This window comes from Pan troglodytes, chromosome 5, assembly GCF_028858775.2.
Source record: "Pan troglodytes isolate AG18354 chromosome 5, NHGRI_mPanTro3-v2.0_pri, whole genome shotgun sequence".
Taxonomy (NCBI): Eukaryota; Metazoa; Chordata; class Mammalia; order Primates; family Hominidae; genus Pan; species Pan troglodytes.
This window is the reverse complement of record NC_072403.2, coordinates 92,470,328-92,485,702: the sequence shown is the minus strand read 5'-3', so window position 1 is coordinate 92,485,702 and position 15,375 is coordinate 92,470,328. Positions and strand designations below refer to the sequence as shown.

Below are 15,375 nucleotides of genomic sequence, written 5' to 3'. Positions count from 1 at the left end.
TTCTTGGTTCATTAGTTGATAAGTCAATTCGAAGCACATAAATAAACACATTTCTGAAACTGACCCCAGATAGGGAATTCGAATTTCCATAGCTACATTGAGTTCATCAGGGAGATAAAAAGGCTTTTAGAGATGTTTCTGGCAAAATATCATTTCTGGAGTCTAATTTTTTCACCAAAGATAGGTTTTCTATGAAGAAGCAATTTAATAATAAAATGAAGGAATGGCGACTCCCTTGGAGTAGGTCCCTGAGAAGTAGATTTTGACAGTTGGAATGAAGTCTTGTTTTTTCCGGCTTTATTGGGGAATGGTTGACAAATAAAAATCGTATGTATTCAAAGCATACAATGTGATGTTTTGATATATGTCTATGTTGTGAAATGATTACCATAATCAAGCTAATTAACGTTAATCACCTAACATAGTTATATATATATTGTATGTGTGTATAGTGAGAAAATTTTAAATCTATTCTCTTAGAAAACTTCAAATGTATAATATATTTTTATTAACTATAGGCAAGGTGTCAGCATTTACTTACCTCTTATGGCAATGTCTAAAAATCCCTAACTCCCAAATCTGACATGCTCTTTCTCATAAAATTTCAAATGCCTACATGTCTTATTTCTACAATCTTCCAAAAATTTTTTGTTAATAATGTACGTAAATAAGAGAAATAGAAAGTGTAACATAAATATATGTGTAAGTATAATATAGGGAAATATGGGGTATACATATAATATACCTAAAGATGAGAAAAATACATGACTTCCTCCTGGAACTTCTCTCCTGCTTTGTGACAGAAAGCAGAAATTACCTGGTAGGAACTTAAGACATTTTACAAGATGTCAGCACTGGACTGAAGGTCCAAGACATCAACTTAAGTACCTCTGAGATTCTTCTATCAAAAGTAGATAATTATGACAAATTAATACATTTCATATCCTTTTAAAACTCTCCTTTGATGTTCTTCCTGGTTCGTTCCATTTTGCCAGCAGTTCCAACCACAGTGGCTTGTAATGTGAGGTCACATCACAGGAGGCAATGGAGACACAAAGCATCTACCCTTCATAATCTCCCAGTGAAAGCTTCTGTGTCCATCCAATGTGTCTGGGTATTTGCAAAACTGTACTTGGTTTATTGTTTTCCTTATTTCCTCTCCTACTTCCCTATCGGCAAGCAGCACTTCCCACACAAATGTAGCAGCAAACTGAAAAGCAAACAGATTTATTTATTTTATTCAAACTCTTGCTAAATGTGCAATTTGTGCCAGAGAGTATCCTCATCACTACTGAGAGATTGCTAATATGTTTACATGATGGGCTTTGCCTATGGGTGGAAGGAGGGATGGAATCAGAGATAACTCTGAAGTTCTGATGTTTCAACCTAAGTTAATACAAGCATTCATGTCTCCATGAAGAGAAATGACAAAAATCAGAGAAGGAAAATGTTTTGACAGAACAGTATTAGAAAATTTGATTTTAGACTTGTGCTGTGGTTGAGTTGCCAGCATATTTTCCTGGTATACAACATTCAGACATTTTGACCAGTTGTACTATAGTTTGGAAAGCTGTGAGATTTGTGACAGAAAATGGTGTAAAAAGAGAAATAAATCAGATGTACGAGGTGGAAGTATGTCTGTATGGATTCATATGCCCCTTCTGAGTTTCTCAGGTTTACCTGTTTCAATTTTCAGCAGCTTACTTCACTTCCACTACCAATGCAGGGCTATGCAGTCAGCCTTTTAAAACTAACCACTTTAAGCCCACAGCCTCTGACTCCTCTCATCTCTTCTAGATTTGGGGAAATGCCACCACAGGGAGTGCATCTGGCTTCCCAGGAGGCTGCTAAAGGAGCTGAATGACCCAAACTGGAATGCAAGGTAGTTAACACTCTCTGGTGCTATCTTGGCCAAAGAGAGGCAGGGAAAAAAACTGGGCAGCTCAATTTCCTCTGTCTTACTTTCTCCAATCAGCCTGCATAAAGAAGTCCTGTATGACTGAGTGTAGGCACCTACCAAATAACAGTAGGTGCTCTTTGCCCTGCTTTGTGAAGAAGCCAACGGAGGGGTAATGCTTCACCTTTCTTGGCTGCACGACTTACCTTTTCTCTTGTTCTCACTCTCCTGGGATTTAACTCCCAATAAAGCACTAGCCCTTAATTCTTACCTGAGGCTCTATCTTCACTATCCTAGAATACAGAAACTAAGATGTACTGCAAATGTGGAAGAGTAGTATAATGAATATTGTGGCCTTTCTTCTGAGGTGAAATTTAATGGTTATGTTGGAAGAATAGTATGAAAGAAGTGTGAGGAATAAAGGGCAAGCAGTCTCCTTTCAACTGTTCAGTGAATGGCCTCCATTGGGCAAGACTGAGGAGAGGAATTTTTATTAGATATTAAGGTTTTCTTTTCAGATAAGGCAATGGAGCAATTATTCATAGAAATTCTAAGGAAGTTACTAATTTAAAATTTTATTTCACAAATAATAATTAATAGAGCTAAGTGAATCACTAAAGATTTAAAGATGAGGCTGGGTGCAGTGGCTCACACCTGCAATCCCAGCACTTTGGGAGGCCGAGGTGGGTGGATCATGAGCTAAGGAGTTCAACACCAGCCCGACCAATATGGTGAAACCCCATCTCTACTAAAAATACAAAAAAATTAGCTGGGCGTGGTGACACGTGCCTGTGGTCCCAGTACTCAGGAGGCTGAGGCAGGAGAATCACTTGAACCCAGGAGGCAGAGGTTGCAGTGAGCCAAGATCGCGCCACTGCACTCCAGCCTGGGTGACAGAGTGAGACTCCACTTCAAAAGAAGAAGAAGAATAATAAAGATTTAAAGATGAGAGAGACTCAATGTACTTGTAATCTGTGTTTGATGCAGGCAGACTCGGTCTGGTAGAAAGTGGGAGGGCACCTAACTAAGACTGGAGTGGTGGTGGAAAACCAGAGACTGTGCTTTGAAGGATATAGGAGTTATTCAAAGAAAGTAGGGAAGGTAGGAGGAATGAGCCCAAGGGAATGCTGGACACAATATTTCAGACATAGGGAACAGCAGATGGACAAGGCCCAAAACTTACTAACTGCATGCCTTTGTGTACATCACTTTACCTGTCTGAGTTTCATTATTCCCATATGTAAAGTGAGGAAGATAATACTATAGTGTGACGAGGCCATGAAAATTAAATGAGACAATATGTGTTCAATGTTATGGCATATAATAGATGCTTATGGGTGGTAGCTGTTTTTCTTTTAAGCCTTGAACATAGCCAAACCACTTTCTTTCTGTTAGTTATGGATAGGAACTTTAAACAAACAACAAGGGCTAAGAAATCCCAGAACCTTTCAAATTTTGGAAAAAAAAAAGTATATTGAAAATCAAAATATTAGAAGCTCAAAACCTCAGAGAATCTAATCAAAGGCATTTCTCTATCTTTTAAACTCCTCACTTCTTTGCTTTGAGATGAATTTCACTCTCATCTGTTGGTTTCCTCCACATCTACCTTATAAGGACAACAGTTTGTGTGTGAGCCTGTTTGAAGTCTACCAAGTCATAAGAATCAAACATACTTTTCATTGCCAAAGAAAAATATGTAGCCAAACCCTAACACAGCTTGAACTCACATGGAGTATCCTTTAAATTCTGAGAAATTTTTCAATTTGGCTAGAAAAACTAGTACCCCTTCAAAATTCAATACTTACCAAAAAGAAAAATCCAGCAAAACAAGTCTCTTTTCACTTTGCACATAAGAATTAAACAAAATGTCTGTTTAATAACAAAACCACAATTCATAACAGATAATTCGAAATATGTTTGCACTTACTTAAAGCTTACAAATAAATCTAATTTAGGGAAACATGCAATTTTTAGTTCCTCACTTACTCATCCTTCTTTTTTGTTTTAATTGCGGGTGGGTGTCATTCCAAGCACTCTGAACTGTCCCGTGGAATTCAGAAAGTTCAGCTCTGCTCCGTGTTTGACAAGCTCCATTTTTCATGCGATGGCAGAAGACTGGAGACCTGAGGATATGTTCACGGTGGCTTGCTCCCAGTGCATCACAATCTGGAGAGGCCTCCGGCAGAACTATAGACAAATAATTTCAAGCTTCATTTGGAAGAAGAAAATCTATGGAAATATCAAGTCCTCTTGGCACTCTGTAACCACTGACAACCTTGATTTGATTCCCACAAATTCATGGAGCATCAGGTCCAACATTCTGGATTCTACTTGAATTCCCAAAAGCCATGAATGTGGAGTTAAGTATTTCCCTGGCTTCAGAGATTATGGGGGCCATAATGCCTTCAAGAACCATAAAAGTTCTCTCTCATACTCACTTAGAAGGGCACGGAGAAGACTCCTGAAACACTGGCTATGTGCTTTCAGGGCCCAGTTTGTGGCTACTGTAACCTAAAATTAATTGTCTATTATCTCTCTATCATTCCCATGTCTGGATATGAGCTGAAGGTACATCAGCTAAGAAAAGTTGCCTAGAAATCCTCATCTGATGCTTAGTGACTCTGAAATAATGCACGATATTTGAAGCATCTTCTTCTTCTTGGGTTATAATTCCACAATTAATTAGTTAATTCTAAAACATATCTGTTGAGTGCCTACCATGTACCAACTATTGAGAAAGACATTAGGGATACGATGTTGAAAAGATATAGCTCATGCCCTCAAATAACTCTTGAAGGAGAAAGATAAGTAAATAGGCATTGAAACTATTTTTTCATAAGTATCATGAAATATAAATGCATCAGATCTCATAGAAGTAACAAGAAAGAACTCCTAACTTAGGCCTAGAATTGAAAAGAGACAATATGTGTTTAATGCTATAGTATATGCTTAAAGGTAATAGTTGTTTTTCTTTTATGCCTTGAAAATAGTCAAACCACTTTTTATTTTTTATGGATAGGAACATGAAATAAACAGAAAGGGCTAGGAAAATCCAGTACCTTTATAAATTTGAAAAAAAAAAAGTACATTGGTAATCAAAATATAAGAAGTTCAAAATCTCCAAGCATTTGATTAAAGGCAGTTCTTCTCTGTCTTTTAAACTCCTCATTTCTTTGCTTCATTTTCAGGTAAATTTTGCTGTCATCTGTTGGTTTTCTCCACATTTACATCATAAGGACAACTGTTTGTGTATTAGAAGCCAGACAAACAATGAGACCAACAAAGAGATTATTCCAGGAAGAAGGAAGGGCATAGGCAAAGACCCAGAGGAAAAACAGAAAATGGCTCATTGAACAACTTCAAGTATTTTAATATGGCCATAGGGTAGAGTACAAGAGGAAAGATGGAAAACACTAAAGCTAGAGAGATTAAAAAATAAAAAGAAATCAGAGCATCCAGGACTTCTTTACTTGCTTACAAGTTTGACTTTATGATTAGGATGATAGCAAATTTGGGGAGAGTTTTCATCAGGTGAAAGAAATGATCAGATGTCTATTTTGTAACACTTTGTAAAACTCTGAAGCATAGAGAAAAGAGTCAGGGAAAACCAGTTAGGAGTCTAAGGCAGTGATCAAGAAACAGACAATGGGAGCCTGAACTGAGACACTGACAATGAATATGACCAGATATGGATAAGATGAGAGAGGATTAGAATATAGACACAGTCTTGGATATTGATTATTTGTGGGAAAAAATGAAGGTGGACTCAAGAATGGTTTTTGAATGAGGCAACTAGGTGGTAGCATTTATGGAAACAGGAAGAATAGGAGAAGCAGGGCAGAACATAATGGGTTCAGTTTGGACACATTAAATGTGGGATACCAGAAGAACATCCAAGTAAAAAAATCTAGTGAGGTGTTGGAAATAGAGATTTTGATCTCAGAATATAATTGATTTTTAAATTCTTTATCCCATATGTAGCAGTTGATCTCATAAATAGACTACGTCACCAAGGGACTATGCGTTTAGTGTTTAATTCTAACAAGATCACAACAAAATCTCAGCAAGACCAACTATTAAGAGATTGGTCAAGAGCCATCATAAGGTAGAGTGGAGAATCTCTTTGAGAGTGAGGAATCTCAGATGCCAAGGAAGAGTTCAGCTCTGCTGAAGAGTTTCACAGAGAAGGAAGACTTTCACAGAGAAGAGTTCAGTCAACAATGTCAAAGTTTGCAGAGCAGTCGAGAAAGATAAGGTCTAAAAAGTGTCCACTTAACTCAGTGTAATTTCAAGCCAAGATCAGTCTTATTCCAAAAGTATTAACTCAGCAGAGTTTTGAGTCACTGTGGGATAGAACTCATCAGGTTTTTACAATAGTAACAAATGCTTCATGTCTCTTATTATTCATAACTGAAATATACCACTAAGTCAGGGAGCTCCAAGTCTCTTCAACTTCAATGTTTTGAGGATAAACCTAAAAACTGAACTTTTCCTGAACAAAAACGGCTTGGGCTATTTTTGTTTTGCTTCCTTTATCAAGTTGTGAGCCAATGCTTGGGCATTCTTTACTCAGAGATGTAATAAATTTATTCACTGTTTAGGGTGGGGTATTCCAGACAGCTTTCCTGCTGTGTGTCCTTAAAGTGAAGGTCAAATAGAGTTCACTGAGAAATGTAAAGCAAGTGCCTCTGCATTAGTATTTGTTTTGTTCAGCAATATCCATTTATAATTAAGAAAAGTTTTCTCCACGTTTACTCCTAAAGGATATCATGGACAATTTTATTATTGTCTTAAATACATTATCTTTGATTTGGAGTTGTGCAAGACATGCTCAGTATTACTTGTGATATCTCAATTGGAAAAATAAAATTTGTTTTTTCCAGAAAGTTCAAAGGTTCTTGCTGTTAAATATTGCTTCATGATTTAGATATATCTTGAAGACTTAAAAATGTATATTTAGTAAGGATATTTCTTACATCTTTTCTAATATGGAAGCCATTGGGGTAAAATCAATACTCTCATAGCTCAATATGGAACAATCCTCAAAAACTATGGAAGTACATGAAGAAAGTATCTTCTGCCAACCTTTTTTACTGAAATTCCAGTTCCATTGACAGTAGATGATCTTTATCTATTTGGGATGGCTTTGGAAATGGCTTATGGATCCAAGATGTCATAATGAATTGGAATAACTCAGATCATCGAGTAATTCCATGCAGTTACATAAGCTTGACATTCAACCTTTGGAAGAGTCAGTAAGAACCTCAGTTACATATTTGGAAATAAAAGTGATGGAACAATTCTATTTCCATAAAATTCTCAGGTTGCCAACTTTCCACAAGGTGAAGCATTAACAATAGGCCAATGAGAGTGTACCAAATACTTCTATTTAATTTTAATTTAAGGTTTTAAAAAATTATTAATGTGGTAAAAACATTTAATATAATATCTACCCTCAACACAATTTTAAGCATACAGTACATTGTTGATGATAAGTACGACGTTGTACAGCAGATCTCTAGATTCATCTTGCTTGCCTGAAGCTTTATGCCTGATAATTAGTAATTCCCTATTTACCTCCACCACCAGTCCTTGGTAACCACCATTGCTTTCTTTGATTCTATGGATTTGACTATTTTAGATACTTCATATGAGTGGAATCATGCAGTCTTTGTATTTCGGTGGCTGGTTTATTTATTTTGCTAAATGTTCTCAAGGTTCATGCATATTATTGCATCTTAAAGAATTTCCTTCTTGTTAAAGGCTGAATGGTATTATATTATGTGTATATACCACATTTTCTTTATCTACTCATTTGTCAATGGACTTTTGGATAGTTTCCACATCTTGGCTACTGTGAATGGTGCTGCAGTGAACACAGGAGTGCTAATATCTCTTTGAAATCCTAATTTCAATTCTTTTGGATAAATACCCAGAAGTAAGATCACTGGCTCCTATGGTAGTTCTATTTTTTATTTTTTGAGAATCCTCCATACTGTTTTCTATAGTGGCTGCACCACTTTGCATTCCCATCAACATTGCACAACGGTTCCAATTTCTCCACATCCTCAACAACACTTATTATATTTTGTGGGTTTTTTTAAATAATAGTCATCCTGACAAGTGTGACTAATATCTCATTATAATTATAATTTGCATTTTCCTGATGATTAGTGACATTGAAATTTAGCTTAGTTTTGTTCATGACAGGTGATTTTTTTTCTTTTTTTCTCACAGTGAACTACATAGAAATTCAGGTCAACATTAGAAACAAATTAATATATGAATATAAGTCTCAGTCACCCCATCCCTCAATGTCCACATGTAATCAAACACTATTAGTAATAATAACTATCATTTATTGATTACTATAGTTACCTGGCTAAGCACTTGACATTAATTATCTCATTTAACTCTAACCACAACTCCATGAGGGATTTCTATTACACATGCTTGATACATGAAGCACCTGAGGCTTAAAGAGGTTAAGTGGTGTCACACGTATTCACTCAGTTTTTATGTGGCCTAGACAGGAATCCATTTCGAATCTCTGACTTCAGAGTCCAAGATCTAAACCACCATACACACTGTCTGCCTTCACAGAGCTCCTGCTGCTTCTTCCATCCACTAAACAATAACTGGAAAAATTAAGACATTCATACACGTGGACAAATTCACATAAAATGCCCATCCTCTGTCATGTGCCCAGATTCCCACAAACACTTTTTCTTTAAAACTTGATTCTGGCTATTTGTTTGACCCAGGAGGTGAAATTAGGTTACTGCAGACTGATTTATTATGCATTTCTTCTCTCCAAGAATAAGTGAAGCCTTCCTTTGATCTGCAGAAATTGTGCGGAAAAAAATAAGATGACTGGCAAAATAGTCCTTCCTTCAACACTCCTGGCTTTTCTACGAGAGTTTGCCCCATTCAGTTTTTCAACAAGCCTTTCTAAGGCTTCATTGAACTCAACCTATAACTGGGTTCTGTGATAGACACAAAAGAGAATAGTTCCCTGCTTTTAATGAAGGTAGTAGCTTATATAGGAAGACAGTTAACTTACGTGAAATCTATGTCTATATACAAGCTTCAGCTAATGCACTCCAAAATACACAAGTGCTGAGAATAGCAGAAAAAGGAGAAAAATTGCCCATATTTCCAGATATACAAACCCTTTGTTTCTCATCTTAAGACACAGACGAAAGGGGAAACATTTGTCTTTGATTTCCTGGCCACTGGCACTTTTGAGTCTTTGCAATTTGTGAGGTTTCTATACACTGGGAAGCCATAAGAGGGCCACAAATAGGATGAGTATGTTAGCAACAAGTAAACCAAGGTAAGCATCTTTGTCTGACTTCCCGGTAGATGAGACAGGTCTCAGCCTTCAGCAGTTTTATGCTTTCCTGCAGGACTCTACACAATTGTACATCAGTTCAAGCAATTGCATTAGCACAGGAGTGCTGAGCTGTTCCAAAGAGAATGAGTGAGCCAATAGCTATAGCTGGCAGCCAATGAAGGGAAAATGTGCTCTGAACACTCAGTGACTCACCCAAACAGACAGGAGGGAGTGTGTGCCAATTTAGCCTGGACACACTGCCAGAGCTCACACACTCAGCAGGGTCAGGATTTGCAGAGGAGGTGAGTTCTGCTGCAATCCAAGAAAGTCAAGCAATAGCTGCAGGGGACTAGAAGGGTGGCATTTTTCTGCTGGTGTCAGCATTAAATTCCCATACTTCAAGGGTCCAGGGACTTGCCTCTAAAGAAAGCATAAGTCTGAAAGGCAGCAGAGGTGGCTGACCATTGAAAGTCCTACTCACGTGTCCCAAGCTCGCACCAGGTATGCCATGTTCAGTAGTTCTAGTTGCAAGTCACATTCCAGCTGAGGTTACTTCCTATTTCATTTTCTTATGTAATTTAAAATGCCACCAAATTTATCTGTATGCTTCTTGTTTACTCTCTAGCTACTTATCGGAAAAAGGGGTGTGTCACATAAGTTTACAATATAAGTGGTTGTGTTCAGAAATCTGTTTATGATGAATAAGTCTAATTGATTTATTATTTAAAAAAACAGTTTATTGTGGCCAACATGAAAACAAAACAGAAATGTGTTTGGCTGTCAATACAGCATAATGAACTCATATTTTCCTTCATGAGAAGGCAGAAGGATCAAGACGGAAGATGTACTAGTCCTAAGAAGGGAAGAATCCTTTTTTTCTCTGAAACACATGTATGAGAATGCATTTACACTATAGCTTTCACGCTTTTAAGCATAAGAATCCCTCAAGGAGCTTATTAAGAATGCAGTAAGAATCCTCATAGATTGTGATCTAGTAAGATTCTGCACTTTTAACAAGTACCCAAAGTGATGCTGTCTTACAGTACATTAAGCCACTTAGCAAGTGGCATTTAAGGGACAACTGGCAGGACCTTCAGGCTAAATATTATCTTCATACTTAAATGCTTAGCTGCTTTACTTTGAATCTTGAAGGCTATTTTGTTTCTGGTAGGTGATGGAGAAGCGGAAAGGAGTGCTACACATGCTTTACACCTTTGTAAGATAAACTTTTACTGGGGATTAAGTGGCAACCAGCTAACAACAATAGACAGAAATCTGGGAGCTAGGAAAGGAAGTGGGAATTATGGGGCAGGTGAGAGACACCCCCAAAGCTTTGTCAGAGCCACAGCCTCTTACCTGAGCAGGGAAGTACCTTGGATTTTATTGTTGCAATTGTTTTATTCAACATATAGACATCCAATATCTACTTTGTGAAAAGCACTATGTGTTGTTGTTTTAGGGTTTTTGTTGGTGGTGGTTTTTTTTTTTTTCTTTTTTTGAGATGGAGTTTCGCTCTTGTTGCCCTGGCTGGAGTGCAGTGGTGCAATCTCGGCTCACTGCAACCTCCGCCTCCAGGGTTCAAGAGATTCTTCCACCTCAGCCTCCCGAGTAGCTGGGACTACAGGCACCCATCACCACCCCAGGCTAATTTTTGTATTTTTAGTGGAGATGGGGTTTCACCATATTGGCTAGGCTGGTCTCAAACTCCTGATCCACCCACCTCAGCCTCCCAAAGTGCTGGGATTACAGGCATGAGCCACCGCGCCCAGCGAAGGTTTGTTATTTAAAAGAACAGTTACTGAGTCCCAGCTGCCCCTGAGGTAGTACTCAGCATGCCTGCTCTCCAATGTCAATGGTCTTCTTTTTAGCTTGCCTTCTTGACCTGCTACTTTGTTTGGGGTGTGAAAGACAAGACACCTAAAATGTCGTTGGAAATGTGATAAGAGATAGCTAAACGTTTGTTAAAAATTAAGGATTTTAAGAATTGCAGAAGGGGAGATTTATGTGGGATTGAAAACATGCAGACAGGGAAGGGATCCGGTCCTGTAGGGCATATCCCATTGCATAGGTGCATGTCTTGTGGAGTTAGCTAGTGAGAAATTTCTCCGTTGACGGGTACTGAAATAACAGTGAAGAAAAGAAATATCTAGTATGCTATTTTTACTGCGTGGTATAAAGGAGTCTAAGCCCTACAAGATTTCAGCATAGTCTGCTACTATGAATGCCTTACATGAGCCATATTATCAGGGAAATCCAAGAACAGTAGTAGTTTCCAAGTCAGGTAGGTTCAAAGCTGAGATAAGGTAAAGTCTTGAGGAGATGAGACATGTGTGAGATTCAGGACCAACAGGAAATGGTAATGAGGGTAGCTATGAAAAGGAGACTGTAAACCTTCCAGAATTTGTAGAAATCTTGGAGGGAGGCCCCGAATTTCCCAGAAGATGTGAGATTTTATTTATGTTTCAGTAGGTGTGGTAACCTAGGCTGACAACTTAAATACACAAAAGAATGTAAAATATCTTTACATCTCTACACTTCCTCTCTCACTTCCCACACATATGTCTTGGTCTTTAAGGATATTACTCATGGGAGCATGAGATACATTCACAATGTTAAATGCAGGATGCTTCTATATGCAGGAAATAAATGGGAGGGGAGGCCGGAATGGTCTCTGTGTAAAATAGGAAATATGAGGCAAGACATTTTCCAGCAGAAGTGATTAGACAGGATTCATAGACAACATGAGGTCAAAGCTCAATTCTAAAGAATAAATAGAATCAGAATAGTGTGTTGAAATTGATAGGCAAATGTATGGGCAGGAAAGTTCAAACCACAATGGAGAGTCATTAAGAAGGACAAGTTGGGCATAAGAAAGGACAAGCCAGGGCTAGACTGCAGAACGTAAAAGTCAACTTTGGAGGACCTAGTCTGACAGTGTAGGGAGGGGCTCCTGATTCTGTGTGGTCTTGCCTACAAATTCATACACATATTTTTCAGATCTTCTGGGCCTTCATCTCCTTGGGACCCATCTGGAAAGATAGTTATAGCATCTAATGCCTTGCAAACAATACTCAGCTCTATCCAGATCTCTATGGAAGATCAGAGGCCATGAGGTCTGCAGCTCTGACTATTTAAGAGATGTATCAAGACTCAGCTCATTACCTCCACAATATTTCATGCCTGAGAATCCCACAGCTTCATTACTCAGAAAGTGTAGATCCTCAAGAGTGTAGTGGGTCATGCATATGAGCAGCAGCACTTTCCAGCTCAGCAAGTTCACATACCTCAGTAGTGTGTGGCCAATCTTCTGTCAAGCCACCAAGTAAAAAACAAGTGTGACTAATTGTGGTTGGAAAGAACAATGACCCAGAAACACCCTTTGTGGAAGAACCAGTGCTGATTGTGAAGTTTTGCTCTCAAGAGACAGTGTGTATTTCTAGTCGACTCATTGTGCCTATTTTTCTAGGGACCATGTGCTAATTACCTGTAGCTCTGCTTCTCAAAATTTCATCTGTGCTTGCAGAACTGGTCTTTCCCTTCTTATGTTCACAGTGTTGGCCTCTGGGACTCCCTCTGCATCCAATTCTGATTTCAAAGCCACCCTTCAAAAAGTTAAAGTGAAATTGGGTCAGGTAGAGTGTATGAGCATATTCCTTTAAGAATCCATACCATAGCATGTGAACCCAAATGCTCATGTCACAGGGCGCAACATTAAAAGAAGAAGAAATATAAGCAGAGCCTTTCTCAGGGTTCTGCTTGTGGAAAAACAAGGCAGCAGTGTGAAGCAGAGTGAAGAACCACTTATTCTAGGCAGTATTAGAAGAAGAGAATGAAAATGGAGGGGAGAAGGAAATACAAGAAACTTGCCGAATACCTAACTCTCTAAATAAAGCAGGAAGAACAGGAAGAGATCAGGAAAATAATGCACTACAATCCTCAGCACTTTGGGAACTTACAACCTCCCCAGAGCTGAGGATGTTCACAGGATTCCCCCATCGCACACCCCACACTACTCCTTTTTATCTATCATGCCCCATCAAACCTCACCAACACAGTGTCTCATTTCCTCAGGGCTTTATGCAAATATAATATCATAAACAGTCAAAATAGATATAGGGGACATAAGAATATCTCCTTGCTCAGAGTCAGGCAGGCTATCCAACAAAATTGTTCTATATTTTCAGGAGGCCCAGACACATAGGACCACACTGTGGTATGTGTATGAACTGTTTTTCACATTGTGGTCCTATATGTCTGGTCATTAATGCCATGCCCTAAATATCTCTAATTTTTCCCCTTGGGCAGAAGGGAAATTGCATTTCCCTCTCCTTGAAAGGTCCTGTGTTTTTCCCTGCCCCTTGAAGTGGCTTTGTGATTTGCTTTGACTATGAAATGTGAGAAGTGACATGTAGCACTTCCAGGCAGGGGCTTTAAGTGCCTGTGGATAACTTACCATCTTCCCTTTGCTGCTTCAGTCACAGTAGAGCATTTCATTGGCCGGAAATTTCATTGACTGGAGGCCGTGGGCAACTATAATGAGCAGAGCCCCCAGTTCCCGCTTAACCACGTTGGAAATGAAGCATGAAAAAGAAATAAACCTTTATTATTTTCATCCACCAAAATTTGGGGAGTTATTTGTTCCTACAGGATAACTTGGCCTGTCCATACTGATATATATTCATATGCATTATAATAGTGATTTTCTGAAAACAGCAACTAAATGCATGTGATTTTTATCTATGCATGTTTCTCTTGTGGGAAGGAATGTAATTTGTGGCAGACAAGAAGACAGGGCACTAACTGTAGAAGAAAAGATAGTTTGTTGCATGCTAAGAAGTATTAGGTTGTACAAAGTCATTTGTTCCTAAATCCTCCCAGATAGCTCTGTTTCCTGAGATTTTATTTATCCTTGATTTAGTTATTCTTAAGACTTCTTTTGCTGTTGACTCTTCTTCCTTCATTTTGTTACTGTTTGCCTCCAGTGTGCTCCATGCCCACCACAACCTACAACATTCTGCTTCTAATCTGCCTCTTAGAATTGTGAGTAAATTAAGAGCAATTAAATTTTGAATGAAGAACTAAAGAATGCCTCTGTGAGTACAAAAGTTAAACTGTCACACACACAGACTCTTAAAAATAATAATAAAATAAACATTTCATAATCCTTTCTGGAATATTATGCATTTTTACATTAGTGATTTTTTTTCTCCTTTAAGTTCTGTGGGACTTGATAGTGATCATTTTTTATTCTTATATCCCCTGCATCTACGTTGACTGTTTAGATATTATGTTTGCATAATGCTATACTCATGTCTCCATTTCTATTATGAAGGTTACTAGATAATGGCAATCGTGATAGCTTGCATAATTTTTCTCAAGTATTTGTTCTTCCCTTCCCTGTAAGAAAACATTGATTCCCTGCCTTTGCCATGTGATTTGCAGGGCCTCCTATTGGAATATACATCTCTACCCCACTGAAATCGGGCTTGGTCCTATGACACACTATAGCCAATGGAACATGGGCAGATGTGATGTAAACCATGTATACAAGATCTAAGTGACATCATCATATTCCACCTCTCTCTTGCTCTCTCCCCTCTGCCACCAGACTGTACCATATTGTGACCACTCCAGCAACCTGGGGTTCAGAAGAAGACACATGGAGCAGAACTGAAAAGGAGCCAGCAGTCATAGCCAATTCATAGCTAAAGACTGTAATATAAGAAAGGAATAGATGTTTGTTTCAATTCACTGAGATTTGGGGATTATTTGACATCACAGATATTGGTTATTTTACCAAGGCTTTGACTGGAATGGCATATTTTCAGATATGACCAGATTGAGGGGTTGAGATTGACTGTATAGAGCCAATGAAAAGCCCCTTGAAAAGACTGGCCCAGGACCTCGTCTAAATGGTTTCCTTACAAGGTTTCTGACCTGTGATACTGTGATAAATAATGTCACTTTTTTTTTTTTTTTTTTTTTTTTTGAGACAGAGTCTCACTCTGTCACCCAGGCTGGAGTATAGTGGTGTGATCTCCGCTCATTGCAACCTCCACTTCCCAGGTTGAAGCGATTCTCATGCCTCAGTAGCTGGGATTACAGGCACCTGCCACCATGCCCAACTAATTTTTGTATTTTT

At 38.4% G+C, this 15,375-nt stretch overlaps 1 protein-coding gene across 4 annotated transcripts in view; it reads right to left on the bottom strand.

Moving 5' to 3' along the window:
- Positions 1–276: 276 nt before the first annotated feature.
- Positions 277–15,375, bottom strand: part of BCKDHB (branched chain keto acid dehydrogenase E1 subunit beta) — a 360,230-nt gene continuing 345,131 nt past the window's right edge. Inside the window, exons 12-15 of one of the 4 annotated variants that reach the window (XR_010158080.1) lie at positions 13,687–13,791; positions 12,718–12,835; positions 3,884–4,084; positions 277–1,210 (exon numbers count right to left, since the gene is read on the bottom strand). Coding sequence is in view for 1 of the 4 variants with exons in the window: in XM_054686078.2 (XP_054542053.1) it covers positions 3,995–4,084 (90 nt within the window). In the remaining 3 variants the exon portion in view is untranslated. Of the gene's footprint in view, positions 1,211–3,732; positions 4,085–12,717; positions 12,836–13,686; positions 13,792–15,375 lie in introns of those variants that run through there. The other 3 variants (XR_010158079.1, XR_008548591.2, XM_054686078.2) reach the window with 3 other exon arrangements.